We start from the raw sequence: 14,121 nt of genomic DNA on the forward strand, positions 1-14,121 counted from the left end.
GTGTTCTGTCATGTCTGCTCTCTCACCTAGATTAGCTTAAGTTTCCTTTAAATGTGTTTTTGTTTGGTTAGGAGCCTGTAGAATAGGGGGAGCCTGATGTCAGAGGCCCCTGAACCTCCCTCCTGGGCATTTTCCCAGTAAACAGTGCTCCTCCGTACCCTCATTCCTGGACCTCCGGGCGCACCGTCTCGGCCAGCTTCTCCGGGGGCTCCTCGGGGCCCTGCGGGGCCCGGACCGCCGCGCTCCCCAGCGGGACCCTGCGTGGCGAAATGGATGAGCAGGTGAGTGGAAGAGCCCGCATCCGCCTAGACATGGGCGATGCTTAGGTTCCCACTAGAGAACTTCATTTGGTCCTTTTTTAAAAAGGGCGTCCTTTTTCTTCTTAATCCTCCCTTGAGGATATGTTTTTATTGATTTTTAGAGAGAGAGGAAGGGGGAGAGAGAAACACAGATGTGAGAGAGAAACAGAGATCGATTGCTTCCCTTACGTGTCCAGACCAAGGATCAAACCCACAACCTCCACCCCCTGAGCCGCCTGACCAGGGCCCTCTGGTCGCATAAAGGGAGCTGCCTGTTGCTGACCTGCTCGGCATAAAATCACTGCTAACCACGAGCTCGGATTCTCCACTGGAAGTATCTTAAGGCAACTTGGATGAATATCACATGCTCAAAAATCACTGTTTAGTGAACTTAACTTTATATATCTGTGCATATAAAAGTTAACTATCTTCGCTGGTATGAAATCATATTTGTCTAGCACTGTAACGTTTTCACAGAACTGTTAAGCATTTTAGTTTATCTTATTCTGCAGTGTGGCTGAGGTGACGATCCCACGGACAGGTCAGGTCAAGGGCTCTCATCGCGAAGGGACTTGTTTGGGTCACGAAGCGGGAAAGGTGGCCCACAAGGGGTTGGCAGCGCTGGGGGTGACTGTGCTTTGAAAACTGTTACATTTCTTTCAGATGTTTAAGCTCTAATTAGTGGGGAGCTGTCCAGAAGCAATGGGGACTCCTCAGTGCAGTCCTAGCATTTAAGAGACGAGGAACTGGGGTTCCCACCTTTTCTCCGGGAAGGCCATTGGGTCCGGCAGGTCCTCGGAATCCGGGCGCGCCCTGGGGACGGCGAGAGGCGAGAATTTCAGTCCAAAGCGGAGAATGTCTCCCGGCCCCTGAGCGGCCGCAGAGACGCCCTCCCGCTGTGAGATGCTTCCGGACAGCACGTGGGGGTGGGCACTCCCCCGGGGAGGAGCCGGGCGGCCTCACCCCGCGGGCCGAGTTGGGCGTGGGTGACGGTGCCTCGCGTTGGCCAAGCCCGTGGGAGACATACCCTCTCGCCCGCGGCTCCCGGGAGTCCGTTGGAGCCGGGCTCTCCAGGCGAGCCATCCTTGCCGTCTTCACCCTTCGTGCCTGGGATCCCGGGGGCACCAGCTTCCCCCTAGGAAGGATGCCCGCGAGGGTCTGCGTTAGACGGCAGACCGCGGCCTGCCCACCTCCCGCCGGGCGGTGCTTTCTGGCGGAGAGCCAGGTCTGGGGAGGTACTTACGCGCTCCCCGCGTGGTCCAGGGTCTCCCTTGTTACCGTTCTTACCGGGTTCGCCCTAAGGGAACAAGGTCTTGGTTTAAAAACGGGGGGAGGGTAGACTAATGACATCATCCCCGCTAGCATTCACTAATAAAATGCAGGGAAAGCAGCAGGAACGCAGCAAGAATCAAAAGGTTGCACGTGTGCTTTTGTGGTGAGAACACAGCCCACCTCCCAGGCCCACGGGGAGAGGAACTTACGGCAGCACCTCGCTGGCCGGGAGCACCATTGGTCCCGGGCGGGCCTGGAGGACCCCGGGCTCCGGACAGGCCAGGAGCCCCGGGGATGCCAGCGGGACCCTAGAAACAACCCGAGAAGACTCGTCTTAGTCACACTTGAACTTGCTCCCCTGAATGGCTCACGTAAACACCACAGATGTCTTGTCACGCAAAATAGTGCGTGTGGGGGCGCGAGGAGGGCGAGGGGGCACCTTACCATTTCACCTTTGCCGCCGGGACTCCCATTGCTCCCAGCAGGGCCCTGGGGTGGGGGGGGGGAAGGCATGTTAGTGACAATGCAAATGGTGCGGCCACGGGAGACGCGGTGCACAGATGTGTACGCTAAGCTTGCTGGTGGGTGTCGTGCTTTATAGAGATGAGGTGACTCCTCCAAGTTCAGTGCCACACACAAAATGTAGGCTAGCTGTCACCCCCCCCTGGATAAACCACAGGTAACAGGCACTCGTTCTCAATAATTAAATCAGCAGATGGAACAGGTTCGGTCTGGTTTCTTCTCTGAATCTATTATCAGCGATTGGGTTGGGGCGTCGGCTTTGGAGTATCAGAAAACTAGCTTCCGATTCGCTGTGTCAGATAAACATCGAATTGGTCAGTTCTGGAAGAGTGCGAACCTCACCAACGGCATGTCAGCGCCAATCAAATCCGCATTCTTCACAGCAGACTTACTGCGGAGCCCTGAGCAAGACCCCACCCTCACCCCACCCCACCCCACCCCACCCCACCCCACCCCACCCGCAATCTCCACGGACGGCAGCACTGGGACACACGCTCCCAGGAAGCAGGGCGCCCGCCCCCTCGGGCCAGGGCTGCACGCACCGGAGGGCCGGGAGCACCGGCATGTCCCTGAGGTCCGGGTTCTCCTCTCTGTCCCGGGGAGCCGTTGGAGCCAGGAGAGCCTGCGGGTCCAACTTCGCCCTGCGGGAGAGCCCTGATGGTCAGCGTCCCTGCCCGGCCCATCGCTCAGCCAGTTTCCTTCCCCCCCTCACACCCCTCTCCGGGCTGGGGAGGGAGGCGATGCAGCCTCTAGATGAAGGACGGCCATGTATTCTCTCCCTGAATCCTCATCGCAGAGGCAGAGAAGATGGGACTGTGCGTGTGACTGTGTTATCGCTGTGTCCCCGAAAGCGGCCGGGAAGAGAGGAGGCCCCGGCAGGGTCTGAGGGTGGCGGGACGCCGGTGTAAGACACTTGGGCTCAGAAACGGTAAAGGGACTCAGGCACAGGGTGACGACGGAGACCGGGCTTGGAGGAAGCGTTGTAAGCTGGACATGGGACAGGTGTGTGTCAGCCAGCAGTATCACCCCCGGGATTCAAAGAGGAAGAGGGCGCGGTAGCTCGTCCAGGTGGGAGATATCTGTTTGACTGGCCACAAGAAGTCTTTCAAGATGCAGCGCCAGGACCTCCAGGCGGTACCCCCTCTCCGGGGGAGATGCCCGTTTACCTTAGCACCAGGGGAGCCGGGGAATCCTGCCGTTCCGGGGGGACCGGGCGGGCCCTGCAATGATCAAGTCCCGTTTCAGGAACTTTGAGCCAAGTCACCAGGAGCTGACGCTGCTGGGAGCACGTGTGAGCGCACACAGCACAGAGACCGTGTGCACGGGAGGCAGTGGGGTCCTTCATGGATGAACCGCATGTGGAAGGACAATGTGACAAACTAAAAAGGGGGTGAAATCTGAAGCTGGGCCATTTGGGTCCTCCCCCGCCCCCGCTCCTGATTTCTGCCCCAAATCCTGTGACTTTACGTGGGGTACTTAGCCCTGAGTTCTCATTTAGGAACCAGCGGTCACATTATGATCCGTCTCAATGGCCGTGCCCAGCACTGACTGGGAACTAACACTGGAGCACTGAACAGATGGTAGCAAGTGGCCACGCATAACAGAGAGCAGCAGGATGAACGAGTCTGGCATTTCTAGGGGAACTGTTCCTAGATTTGACATCTGGGCTTAGTGCCGGTTTGGGTCAGGTGTTTATGGAAATGCTGGGTTTGGGCCTACAATCCCTGTGGCTCCAACACCTCACACCCCTCACTCTCACTTCCCCCAGGCAAGTCCGGTCAGGTGACAGCTACTCACTGGTTGTCCGTCGCTTCCTCGAGCACCATCGTTGCCTCGAGCCCCCTAGAAAGAGAAGTTTGTCTAAGTATCTTCGGAATTCTGAACGACTGGTGACAAGTACCATTTAGATTAAAATTCTGACTCCATTGAGTTAACTTTTCCTTAAGTACATGAACACCTACTGACTGATTATATATATTTTGGAGCCAACTTGTTAAGTCCCATATGTATACATATAGCAATGATCTAGTGTGGAATGATGGGTGTGTGTGTATTTTACGATCTGAATGTGAATAAATGGCTTTGATAACATATGCAAAGTGAACACTTAAAAAACAGCCTCAGCAGGGACAATCACTAAAAGACACCCGTTTCCCTGTAGTCATGGCTCAAGTGTCACAGGGTGACTTTGAGGGCAGCTGTCACAGCCGAGCCCTGGCTGAGCCCTTGAGCCCCTGTGGCTCCGGGTGAGAGAAAGAGAGAGAGAGAGCGAGAGAGCTGGGGCGAAGGTACTCACAGCAGCTCCAGGGAGTCCCGGCCGGCCTCGCTCGCCAGGAGACCCTCGGGGACCCTGCAGAATGACATGGAAAGGACGGTTACACTTTGAACTTGACAGTGTAAAAGCAGGGGCGGAGGGAGCAAGGCAGGGCAGGGGTTAGACGGAGGTTCACGTAAGACGGAGAAGCGGTAAGGAAGGATTACCATGGGGCCAGGGGCTCCGTTCTCACCGGGAAGGCCGTTTTCACCCTGGGAACATACAACACGTTACCATCCGTGCAACAGGGAGGAAGAGCTCAGTTCTTTAAACAGAGCGTTTTGTGAAAAACATTAGGGAACCCAAGGAAAAAACACACATTTTAACAACATCAAGTTTCTGTGACACTTTTCTTTACCAGAAATACCACTCTCTGTATTTTAAAAACGTGTGGGTTTACTAGAAGTAACTCGTGAGTTTCTCAGGGATGGTCCCTCATTTCTAATCGAGGCAGGCCAAGGCGCCCTCTCGGGGGAGCTTCAGTAGAGCTTCTTGGCTCGTCACTGGTACGCAGCCCTTACAACACAGAACTCGGCGGATTTCGGAAAAGGCCACCCCCACCGCCCCAGCGGAGATCTTAAGCGGAGCTGTACCGCGCCCAGGAATGAGCTCAGGAAAGTGAGATTTTGCTGTGATTCACCTTTAACCCGGGAGCACCCGTATCACCCTTTTCTCCATTCCGTCCATCGAAGCCCTAGGAAATGGATAAAAAGAGTCAACGTGTTAAAATCTGCTAACAAGGCAGAATGCTTGAAAACTTTACATTGCTTTTTGATGGCTAGTGTTCCACCTAACAATATGTTCAACATTGACTCAAATAATTTAAAACTCCTTCGAATAGACTGAAGACATTTGATGTTGATTTTACAGTAGAAAAAAATCGGAACTAATGAGAACGTATAATTGAGTCCAATGTAGAAGCTGCCTTAACTTTATGGGCAGCAAATATCTGTTTCATAGATTTTAGTTAGAGTAAGTTGGTAGGTTTTTGGCTCAGTTGGTTAAACCTAACCTTTTGCATGGAATAAACTTGCTTAATTCTATCTGTAAGTCCTATTAAGACAATAAATACGCATAACTATTATAATATACTTTATGTTTTTTGACAGTTGGGATAAGAAAACGAAATTATTCTTTCCCAAGTCTTAAATTTACTTAAATACACTTAAATTTGGCTTCACTACTTTGTGTAAATAACTAGTTTGTTGTTAGAGTCCATCGTTTGGGCATATCGTCGGTGGTATTGGTTTGGCAAGTAACACTGACACGGGAAGTCGATGTAGAGACTCTACTTACTCTGTGTCCTTTCATACCAGGGAATCCAGGCATGCCAGCGGGGCCTTTCATACCCTAAAACCGATGAGTGGGGGAGAGTTTAATGGATCTTCAAGGAGAAGCACAGCCCAGTAGTGAAATGCCTTCTGTTGTTAAGGTCAGTTCCATGTAATTAGGTAACAACTTTTTTGCTCCAGTTCATTCAGGGGCTGCTGATGACTTACCGGGGGGCCAGGCAGTCCTCGCTCTCCGGTTCGTCCGGGTCTTCCAGATTCTCCCTAGGGAGAGGAGTGCACCGCGTAAGTGACAAATACATTGTAGCCAATTAACAAACTGACTCATTTGCATTTTTTTCCACCAAGAACGCATGACAATGGTTGCGCTGAACCTATAATGCCGAGGTCAGCTTTTCGTAGTAGAAGAAATGAGGAGGGCTTCTCCCACCTCGATGTAAACTTATGAGTAAGGCAGGCATCTCTCACCACCGACAGTATGACCGTCCCCCAATCCACTGAGAAGAACTTGCAATTGGGAATCAATGGGAAAGGGAGAGTGGCATGATATTAAAGGTGTTCATAAGTTCTGAAATTCAGAAAGTACTGATAGAGAAGAAGCTTCTCTCTCCCCCCTTCAGTGACAGTCACTGGGTGAGTCTTCTTGATGGACATTTGGGGGTTCTGCTGTTTAGAATTTAACAAGTGGTATATGCAGTTATGCAAGTACGATTAACCTTCGCTAGTCAAAGATCAATATGAGCTAAAATGTCATTAAGGTGATTTTTGAGTAAGGTTTTTCTCTCTGAAATTGTGGCATATGGTGCATGCTACTTAGAATATTCCAAGTTGAATTTTGCTGTATCTCCATTCAGTCCTTAAAAACTTACATCTTTTCCAGCGGGACCAGCTGGACCAATAGCACCAGGAGGTCCTGGAGGGCCCTAAAAATAAGGAAATGAAAAGTAAATAAATCCGTAGATTTTTCTGTTAGTCAATTAATTATTACATATTGTATGCATTAGTGGAAGAAACCTCCTTTATGAAAATACTCTCAGTATTTTTTTCAAGAAAATAACACATTGAGTTAATATTGTACCTGTATTGTATCCAGTTTTTACTGTTTGTTCAACTTATTTTAAAAAATTAAACATTTTTTAATGTTGACTTTATTGCAGGAGCCTCTTTCCCCCCAGCTCCCTTTGTTAAATTTACTTTTTATGAAAATTAAAAATACCATGCATCTATGTTTTATATCACATGTGCATATTTATAAATTTTGATACAATTTTCTATTTTTGAGATATTGAATTTTAAATATATAGGTATTTCAAAATACTTTGAAATATTAAAATAACTTCACCTTACTTATTTACACAGCGTATTTTCCTGGAGAACCCTATTAGATTATGTTTATTTCTACTAAATGGAGTTTTACAAATCATATAGCAGAAGAGTAGATATGAAGGTGAACTGAGTGGCTATAGGTAGATTAAATCTATGTTTAAGAGACGGAAGATTTATAACTGCACTAGTAAGTGGATTATTGTAATTTCTAATTAGCCAGAGAACTCCTAGAGTAAACAGTGTCTCTTTGATATTTAAACCATTAAAAGGGTCCAAAAGGTCTGTGAAACCCATTCAACCATCATAAAAACACCATTTATTATTGTAAGTTGAAAGCATAAACTTAGTCTATACTTTGTAGGAACCTGTGGTTAAGTTTTGGAAAATGAAGGTGGTTTCTATACAGAGTTTTCAGTTTATTAAATGTAGATGTGATCGTTACTCACCGAAGGACCAGCTTGCCCAGGCTCACCAGGGGGACCTTGGTATCCCGGAGAACCCTAGTGGGTAGAATGATGTGTAAATATTCTCTAAAGTAACTTAATCTTCACACGATTCACTTACATTGAAGACAGTCATTTCATCTACTCAATTCCACTGAAACCGAATTGTTTCAAACTTGAGTCGTATGACATGCAAGTTAAACATGTGGTTTAATTTGACCAAGTTCTGATTGCTAAGAGTTGTTTGTGGGAAGGAATTGAGCATCTTTGCAGGAATGGTAGTTTCTTGGTTGCGACTTCTCTACTGCAGTGGAACTACGCATGCTGGCGTGGCGGAATGATGGCAGGGTCTGTGTTACCTTGACTTACAGAACATGCATGAAGAGAAGCACCGCTATGGCCATACTTACAGGGGAGCCGGGATGACCAGATACACCAGGAGGGCCGGGGGGACCTGGGGGGCCCTGGAATGCAAATTTAAAGAATAAGAACAAAATAAATGCATCTGAAATACACTTTATGCAAGCATCAAAGAGACACCATTGCATAGGAATAACCGTGTCTTTAAAAATGTGAACAATTAGTACGTAATAGCTACCCATGTAATAGCTATTCATGGATAGGCTTAATTTTATTATATTTACAATAAAGATATTACAAAAATATCACTCTAAATGAAATTCCCACCAAATCAACAACAATTATTGATAAATATTTAAATTTGTTGGCCTGAAACCCCCCAAAGGGGATTTAAAATCTGGAAAAATGCAGTGAAATGCTATGAAAATCCCTTCAACATTAGGATGCTGGAACAAGAAACATTTTATTTTTATTTTTCTGCTTGGAAGCCCCACTCATTGCAGAAAAGTAGTTATCTGCATTCTACACAACCTCGTTTCTAAAAACAACAGTGTAAATCACCCCCAGAGTATTCTGTGCATCACTGAGTCATGTAGACATAGGGATTTAGGTGTGCTTCTGAGAATCATCCATATTTGGGACAATGATGAATTACAATTATAATCAATTGACTTATCACTTTTTTCAGATTAAACTAGAAAACATTCAGCGTTGTAACCTGCTATTTTTAAAGACTGTTAATAAATTTATAAAACCACAGTTTGTCATTAAATTTTCTCTTGTGACTACTTTTCTGGAATATTAGTAAGTCGTGGCTTTTCAGTGTGTTTTTTTTTTTAAGTAAAAACTACATATCTGATTTAAACATAGGGTTCATAATATGAATGTAGCTGAGTAAGAGCAGGTGCTAACATAGTTAATATAATTCCCTGGCTTTGAAAGAGACATACACACACAAATCACAGCCCCTGTAACTTTAGAGATTTGTAGAAGTCTCTTTTTGTAACTTATGTAAATTTTAATGGTATTTCTTTAGCCACTTCATTTGGACGTATTAGTTAAAATTTTGTCATTTTAGAAGTTACAAATATGGGGACCAATGATCTGGGCAACAATGGGCCATAATCCCTGGGAATCCAGCCTTACGTTTCACTTACGCTTATGTACCTTCTGCTCAGTGAAATGGTCACCTGACCTAGTGTTGCTCCTCCTGATAGGCCCTCCACAACAGGGTCATTTGCATGGGACACCATGCATCATGGGCACGTGCCCAGAGCTCAGTGCTTTTTGCTGTTTTCTTCTTTTAAAACTCTAGGTCATTTACATTGAAAGAAACTCTTTGGGTACAATGTGAGGAGTATCATTACGGTAGATGAACTTAAAGACTGGATGAATCCTGTAAATACTTGTATTTGATTCCAGGATATGAGTTGAGACAGATTGGGATATTGGACCTTCATCACTCAACATGTCATCTAGAAAGTAGCATTTAATTAATGAAAAGACAATAAAAGAAGCTTCTGAAAAACTTAGATGAGAGAGAGAGGAAAAGTGGCAGTGACAATCTGGTTAAAATGAGGAATATATGAGTGTGAGATCGAATCATGAAAGCAGGTGGGCCTGGTGTAAGTGGTTCTATAAGACAGAAACGAGGGGTCAAACAGGCAGAAATGAGAAGGTAAGGAAAAAGGGAGCTAGGATAGAGGATCGTGATTATCCTGCCATCTCCTTCCCTATCCTTCATAGGGAACAAGCTACTGTATACAATGCTGCTGTGATACCGTATCACTGGAAGAACAACCATTCAAGATTTATCAGAGACTAAAGGATGCTCTACCACGCCGAGAAACCCTTGTACGTACAGCTGGCCCGGGATAGCCTGCGAGACCCGCTCCTCCTACTCCGGACTTGACATCGTAGGACTCGAACTGGGGAGAGTAGTTCTGTAGCAGAAAAACCAGACAGAGACAATCATTTTGACATATAGATCGCGGTTCTTTTCAAAAGCATTTAGCCGCAGCGCACGCAACACCCGCTATCCACGGAGAGGACCTCCCCGCGTGCCAGAGGAGGTGGTATGTATTGTTTCATGGTCTTGCTTAGCCTGTCTCTCTATAGCTTTATGTTCTACAGAAAGAGTGGCTTTGTAATCCTTGAATTAACTGCATGCAATGGCAATCCCACACAACCTGCTCCTCCATGCTCTTCCCCGAAGCATTTCGCAGTGACATTCACAGCATTAGAAACACAGGGGCGGAGGCTGGTTGAGGCCAAAAGAGTGTTCAGAGGATGAATAATCCGAACTTCTCGTTTGGAGCAGAAAAATGGAGAAGCCAAATTGTTTCCCCAACAGTTAATGACACAGTAAAATATCTCTCCCCTGGCTTTGGGTTGAGATGCCAAGCAGATTCACCCCAAAACAAACATCTGCGTAGAAAATAAGGCCACGAGTGAGAGAAAGGCGCGTGTGTTGGCGGAATTTCTTTGGAGATGAGTCTATGTTGAATTGCAGGTTTAGCGACGGGTTCTGTTTGGGACCAGGGTAAGAATACATTAGGTGCTATCCTTTGCTTCTTGCTAATCGGTATTTGAAAATAAATTTTAAAAACTCATAGTGGGGTGTGTGCGTAGTGCTTGTAAGTTTCTCCTTACTCCAGCACGGCAGGACGGGGGCTCTGTTTATGCGCTTGGTTGTTTGCGTTACGTGCAGAGTTAGTTGCTTCCCCTGCTTTTCAAGAGGAACGTAACCCTGTTGACGTGAAGTCAATAAGGAATGTTCACAGCTCAACTGCTTTTCATCCAAACGTCCGGAAGCTTGGCCATTGGGGTGATAAGCGAAATGGGCTCAGTTGCAGCGATTCCTACATCCTCTCGCTAATTCTTTTGGCAGTTGATGGTTCGTTTCTCACACAGAGTGCGTACTGCCTATGCGTGCTGAGAAGTGGGGATGTTGTGCAGCGATATAGTAGTAATAGCATGAGCATAATGCGGAAGAGTGAATGTTTATAGAACATTTAGGAAAGTACCCAGCACTTATAAGCACTAAATACGAATTTGTTAAACATGTAAACTCAGAGAACAGAGATAGGAGCCCACCGGAGAGAAATGTGATGTAGGCTAAAGAAAAGGCGACGAGGAGCGAGCTTTAACCAGGGGAACCTTTTTGTCCGGACGTGTATTACCTGGCCACCAGTGGGGCATGATTCACAGATTCCGGGGGCGCCGGGAGAACCGGGGATGCCTGGCTGCCCGGGAAGCCCAGGATCGCCATTTCTCCCAGGAATACCCGGAGGGCCCTAAAAATCACATAAAAATCACATAAAAACGAATGAAACAGAAAAATCCTAATGACTCAGAATCATTATCAAGTAGTAGCTTCTCTGCTTTATAAATTGAGGAATCAATATAAGTAATACATTTTTTTTGGGGAAAATATACCTTTTAAGCGAAATCCTATGAGTAACTCCAGTACCATTTATGCTTTTGTATATTGACCTGTGCTTTATTTTGGAAACTGTTAATGGGAATGAGGACACTACATAAAGTTTGGGAAGCTTCATTCCTCAAGGACAATCACGGAATCTTAGTTTGAGTTATTTTCTGTCATTATTGAAATACGTGCTACCAAATAAATGTATAAACGATGGAAGTTCAATTATACAAAGGCTATTAGATTTTTTTTTTTTTAAAAGCAAACTACTCAAGAAGCTAATGTTATTCCACTGGAGGGTGTTTACTTACGGGATCTCCCTTCGGGCCTTGAGGTCCATGGCCATTCGGAGGGCGTGTAGGCTAACGAATGGAGAAGGTACAGGTTAGAAAGACGTAGGAGCCACTTTCCCGCGAAGTCTGTCCCAGTTTGCACATCTGTTTCTCATCCCAAATCACACCCAGCCTCTGGCTTTAAACCAGAGCGTCCACCTTTTACGTGTAACGCTAACAGGGTAGTTGGACAGACTCCTTTTCACGTCCTGGGATATAGGAACTAGCCACGTGCTTACATCCAAACCGGGGGAGGGGCGCTGTGCTTCCCACTTACAGAGGTCGGAGGCTGAGGGCACACCGCGCAGCACTCTCCGAACGGGATCTCCGGGTTGGGACAGTCCAATTCCTGGTCATCACAGATTATGTCATCGCAGAGAACAGATCCTGAGTCGCACACGCATATCTGGCATGGCTCTGGCTTCCAGACATCTCTGTCCGCGTAGGACTGGCCGAGATGGGAGCATCCTCCATCAATAACTGGAAAACAGGTAAGATGGTGTGACATTTGCTCATGTTTTGCCGAAATGTGATTTTCACTGTTTCCAATAGCCCAAGTAGAGCTGGTTTGAAACAAATAACTTATCCATTTCATTAAGTGTATCTTCTTATGAACTTGCGTATGCAAAAAAAAAAAAAAAATCCACAAATTTAGGTACCAAGGATATCCTGTTTTTCCTACCTAATTTGCTAAGCAGTAAGAGATTGCGTGAAATACCAGATCTGTTTATGAACATCACATTGGCACAGCATAGCAAACTTCTCTTAAGGCCAGGAGGTACTTGAATTTTATATAGAGTAAGGATTTAATACCAATCACACAACACGGAAACGTATTAATCGTGCCATTGAAAATAAGCCTCTCAACCCAATGGCTGTGGTTTGCTCCAACGGCAGATGGGAGCCCTGAACTATAAAGATGACGGTGTCAGGGCCTCGGGAGACGGTCGGATTCATTGACCTCTCTGAGACTTTCAGGGGAAGCTCAGCTGCTCTCGGCAACGTAACCCCCGTCCAGAGCCCTGGGGAAGCTTCAGTGATACTCGCTGCCGATACAGAATCTCACGGCCAGCTCGTGGGGCTGCAGCAGGTCACCATGGTACGACCACATGTTGTGTGTGCCATATGGATGTGAAGAGGTTTCCAAATCACAAAACAGAGGTGTGTTTTTTTAAACAAATATTGGTAAGACCGAAGTAAAAAACACATGAAAAATAGGAATCATGACCATTTGGGGCTTAAAATGGCCCCAAATTTGCTTCAACGAAAATTTTAGACTGTTTCAGCAGCTATTGCCGATGAATCAGCGTGGGGGTTGCCAAAATAAAACCTGGTGCGAGCTCTGCAGGCATGAGCTGTGGTTGTGGTGAAATGCAGCTTCAGATTGAGGATTACCACGCTAGCTGGCCAGCCGTGAATAAATAAAAGAAGTTTCTAAATATCTGCAAAAAGTTTTGCAAACAGTGTCCTTGCTGTCCAGTATTTGTATTTTTGTGAAAAGTGAACTTTCATTTTATTTTCTCAGAGCCAAGATCTTAAAGTGTCCTCTGAGGCGGCCTGCCTGCAGCAGTAAGCGGTTAACAGCCACGCCTTGCTGCCTGGCCCCAAAAGGCCCTGCGTGGGTCCTGAGCTTTTCACAGACAACCGTGAAGCCTCCTTTTTAAGTTCCCGTTTCCTCATCCCCCCACAGAGCTGAAGAGGTAACGGTTCAGGTCTGTGCTGAGTATTCGGGGTTCACGGGCTTAGCGGGGTGAGTGACAGCTCCCAGGAGAGCTTCAGAACCTGTAGGCGCCCAGCCCCCCACCATCGCCGCCATCCCTGTGCCCATTTGCGTGTGCAGCTGCGACCGTCACGACCTGGTGCCGCACCCTCCATCCATGCAAGAAGCTTAAAAGGTCACTCTGACTTCGTGTGACCGTTACCCGATGGGTCCACCGCTCATAAAAGAAGGCACGATTGTCTTATTGTAATTTTTAGCTGGCAAGCTGTTCTAGTTCGTCCTTCCCGTTTGAAACAGATAAATGAAGATATTGGGAAGAAACGCCGTGTCAACGTTTGAAGAGCCATTCCTTTATACTTAGCACAGAGGCTGAATGCCAAGCGTGGACCTCGGGCAGATGAGCAGGGGTTTGCTCTCTCTAAGGTAGTTCCTAGACGCTGTTCGAATGGTGTTAAGAAAGATGTGCTTGAGAGGCGACCCACACTGGTTTATATTCTTATGAGCAGCGACACAGCAGAGGGGCTAGCCATCACACTCATTGTTCTCTCAGCATAACTGACGCCCTAAGCGGACTGTTTTCCCAGGAAAGACCTGCAAGTGTTAATGAGGTGGAAGCCTGTGCGAGAAGATTGCATGGCCTCCTTCCTTTGGTCTTTGCACTGACTTCCTTCAAAAAAGAAAACTTTCTCTCAATTAACTTTGTGAAATGTTCCAACAGACTAGCTTTAGGTCAAGCTTCGCCCATTAATAGTGTGGACTTGGGGCTCCCTGGCCCCCTGAGAATGCCATGGGAGCAGAGTGAGGACCACGGGTA

General features: G+C 47.0%; 1 protein-coding gene across 1 annotated transcript in view; it reads right to left on the reverse strand.

The window, feature by feature from the left end:
• The window catches only part of COL3A1 (collagen type III alpha 1 chain), a 40,903-nt gene that overhangs the window by 19,921 nt on the left and 6,861 nt on the right, over nt 1–14,121 (reverse strand). Inside the window, exons 2-22 of the mRNA XM_008146515.3 lie at nt 11,865–12,067; nt 11,567–11,617; nt 11,008–11,121; nt 9,688–9,768; nt 7,876–7,929; nt 7,469–7,522; nt 6,566–6,619; nt 5,907–5,960; nt 5,704–5,757; nt 5,048–5,101; nt 4,575–4,619; nt 4,390–4,443; nt 3,891–3,935; nt 3,260–3,313; nt 2,636–2,734; nt 2,016–2,060; nt 1,781–1,879; nt 1,543–1,596; nt 1,327–1,434; nt 1,059–1,112; nt 159–257 (exon numbers count right to left, since the gene is read on the reverse strand). Of these exons, the coding sequence (XP_008144737.2) occupies nt 159–257; nt 1,059–1,112; nt 1,327–1,434; nt 1,543–1,596; nt 1,781–1,879; nt 2,016–2,060; nt 2,636–2,734; nt 3,260–3,313; nt 3,891–3,935; nt 4,390–4,443; nt 4,575–4,619; nt 5,048–5,101; nt 5,704–5,757; nt 5,907–5,960; nt 6,566–6,619; nt 7,469–7,522; nt 7,876–7,929; nt 9,688–9,768; nt 11,008–11,121; nt 11,567–11,617; nt 11,865–12,067 (1,529 nt within the window). The remainder of the gene's footprint in view (nt 1–158; nt 258–1,058; nt 1,113–1,326; nt 1,435–1,542; nt 1,597–1,780; nt 1,880–2,015; nt 2,061–2,635; nt 2,735–3,259; nt 3,314–3,890; nt 3,936–4,389; nt 4,444–4,574; nt 4,620–5,047; nt 5,102–5,703; nt 5,758–5,906; nt 5,961–6,565; nt 6,620–7,468; nt 7,523–7,875; nt 7,930–9,687; nt 9,769–11,007; nt 11,122–11,566; nt 11,618–11,864; nt 12,068–14,121) is intronic.

Source organism: Eptesicus fuscus, chromosome 11 (genome assembly GCF_027574615.1).
Source record: "Eptesicus fuscus isolate TK198812 chromosome 11, DD_ASM_mEF_20220401, whole genome shotgun sequence".
Taxonomy (NCBI): domain Eukaryota; kingdom Metazoa; phylum Chordata; class Mammalia; order Chiroptera; family Vespertilionidae; genus Eptesicus; species Eptesicus fuscus.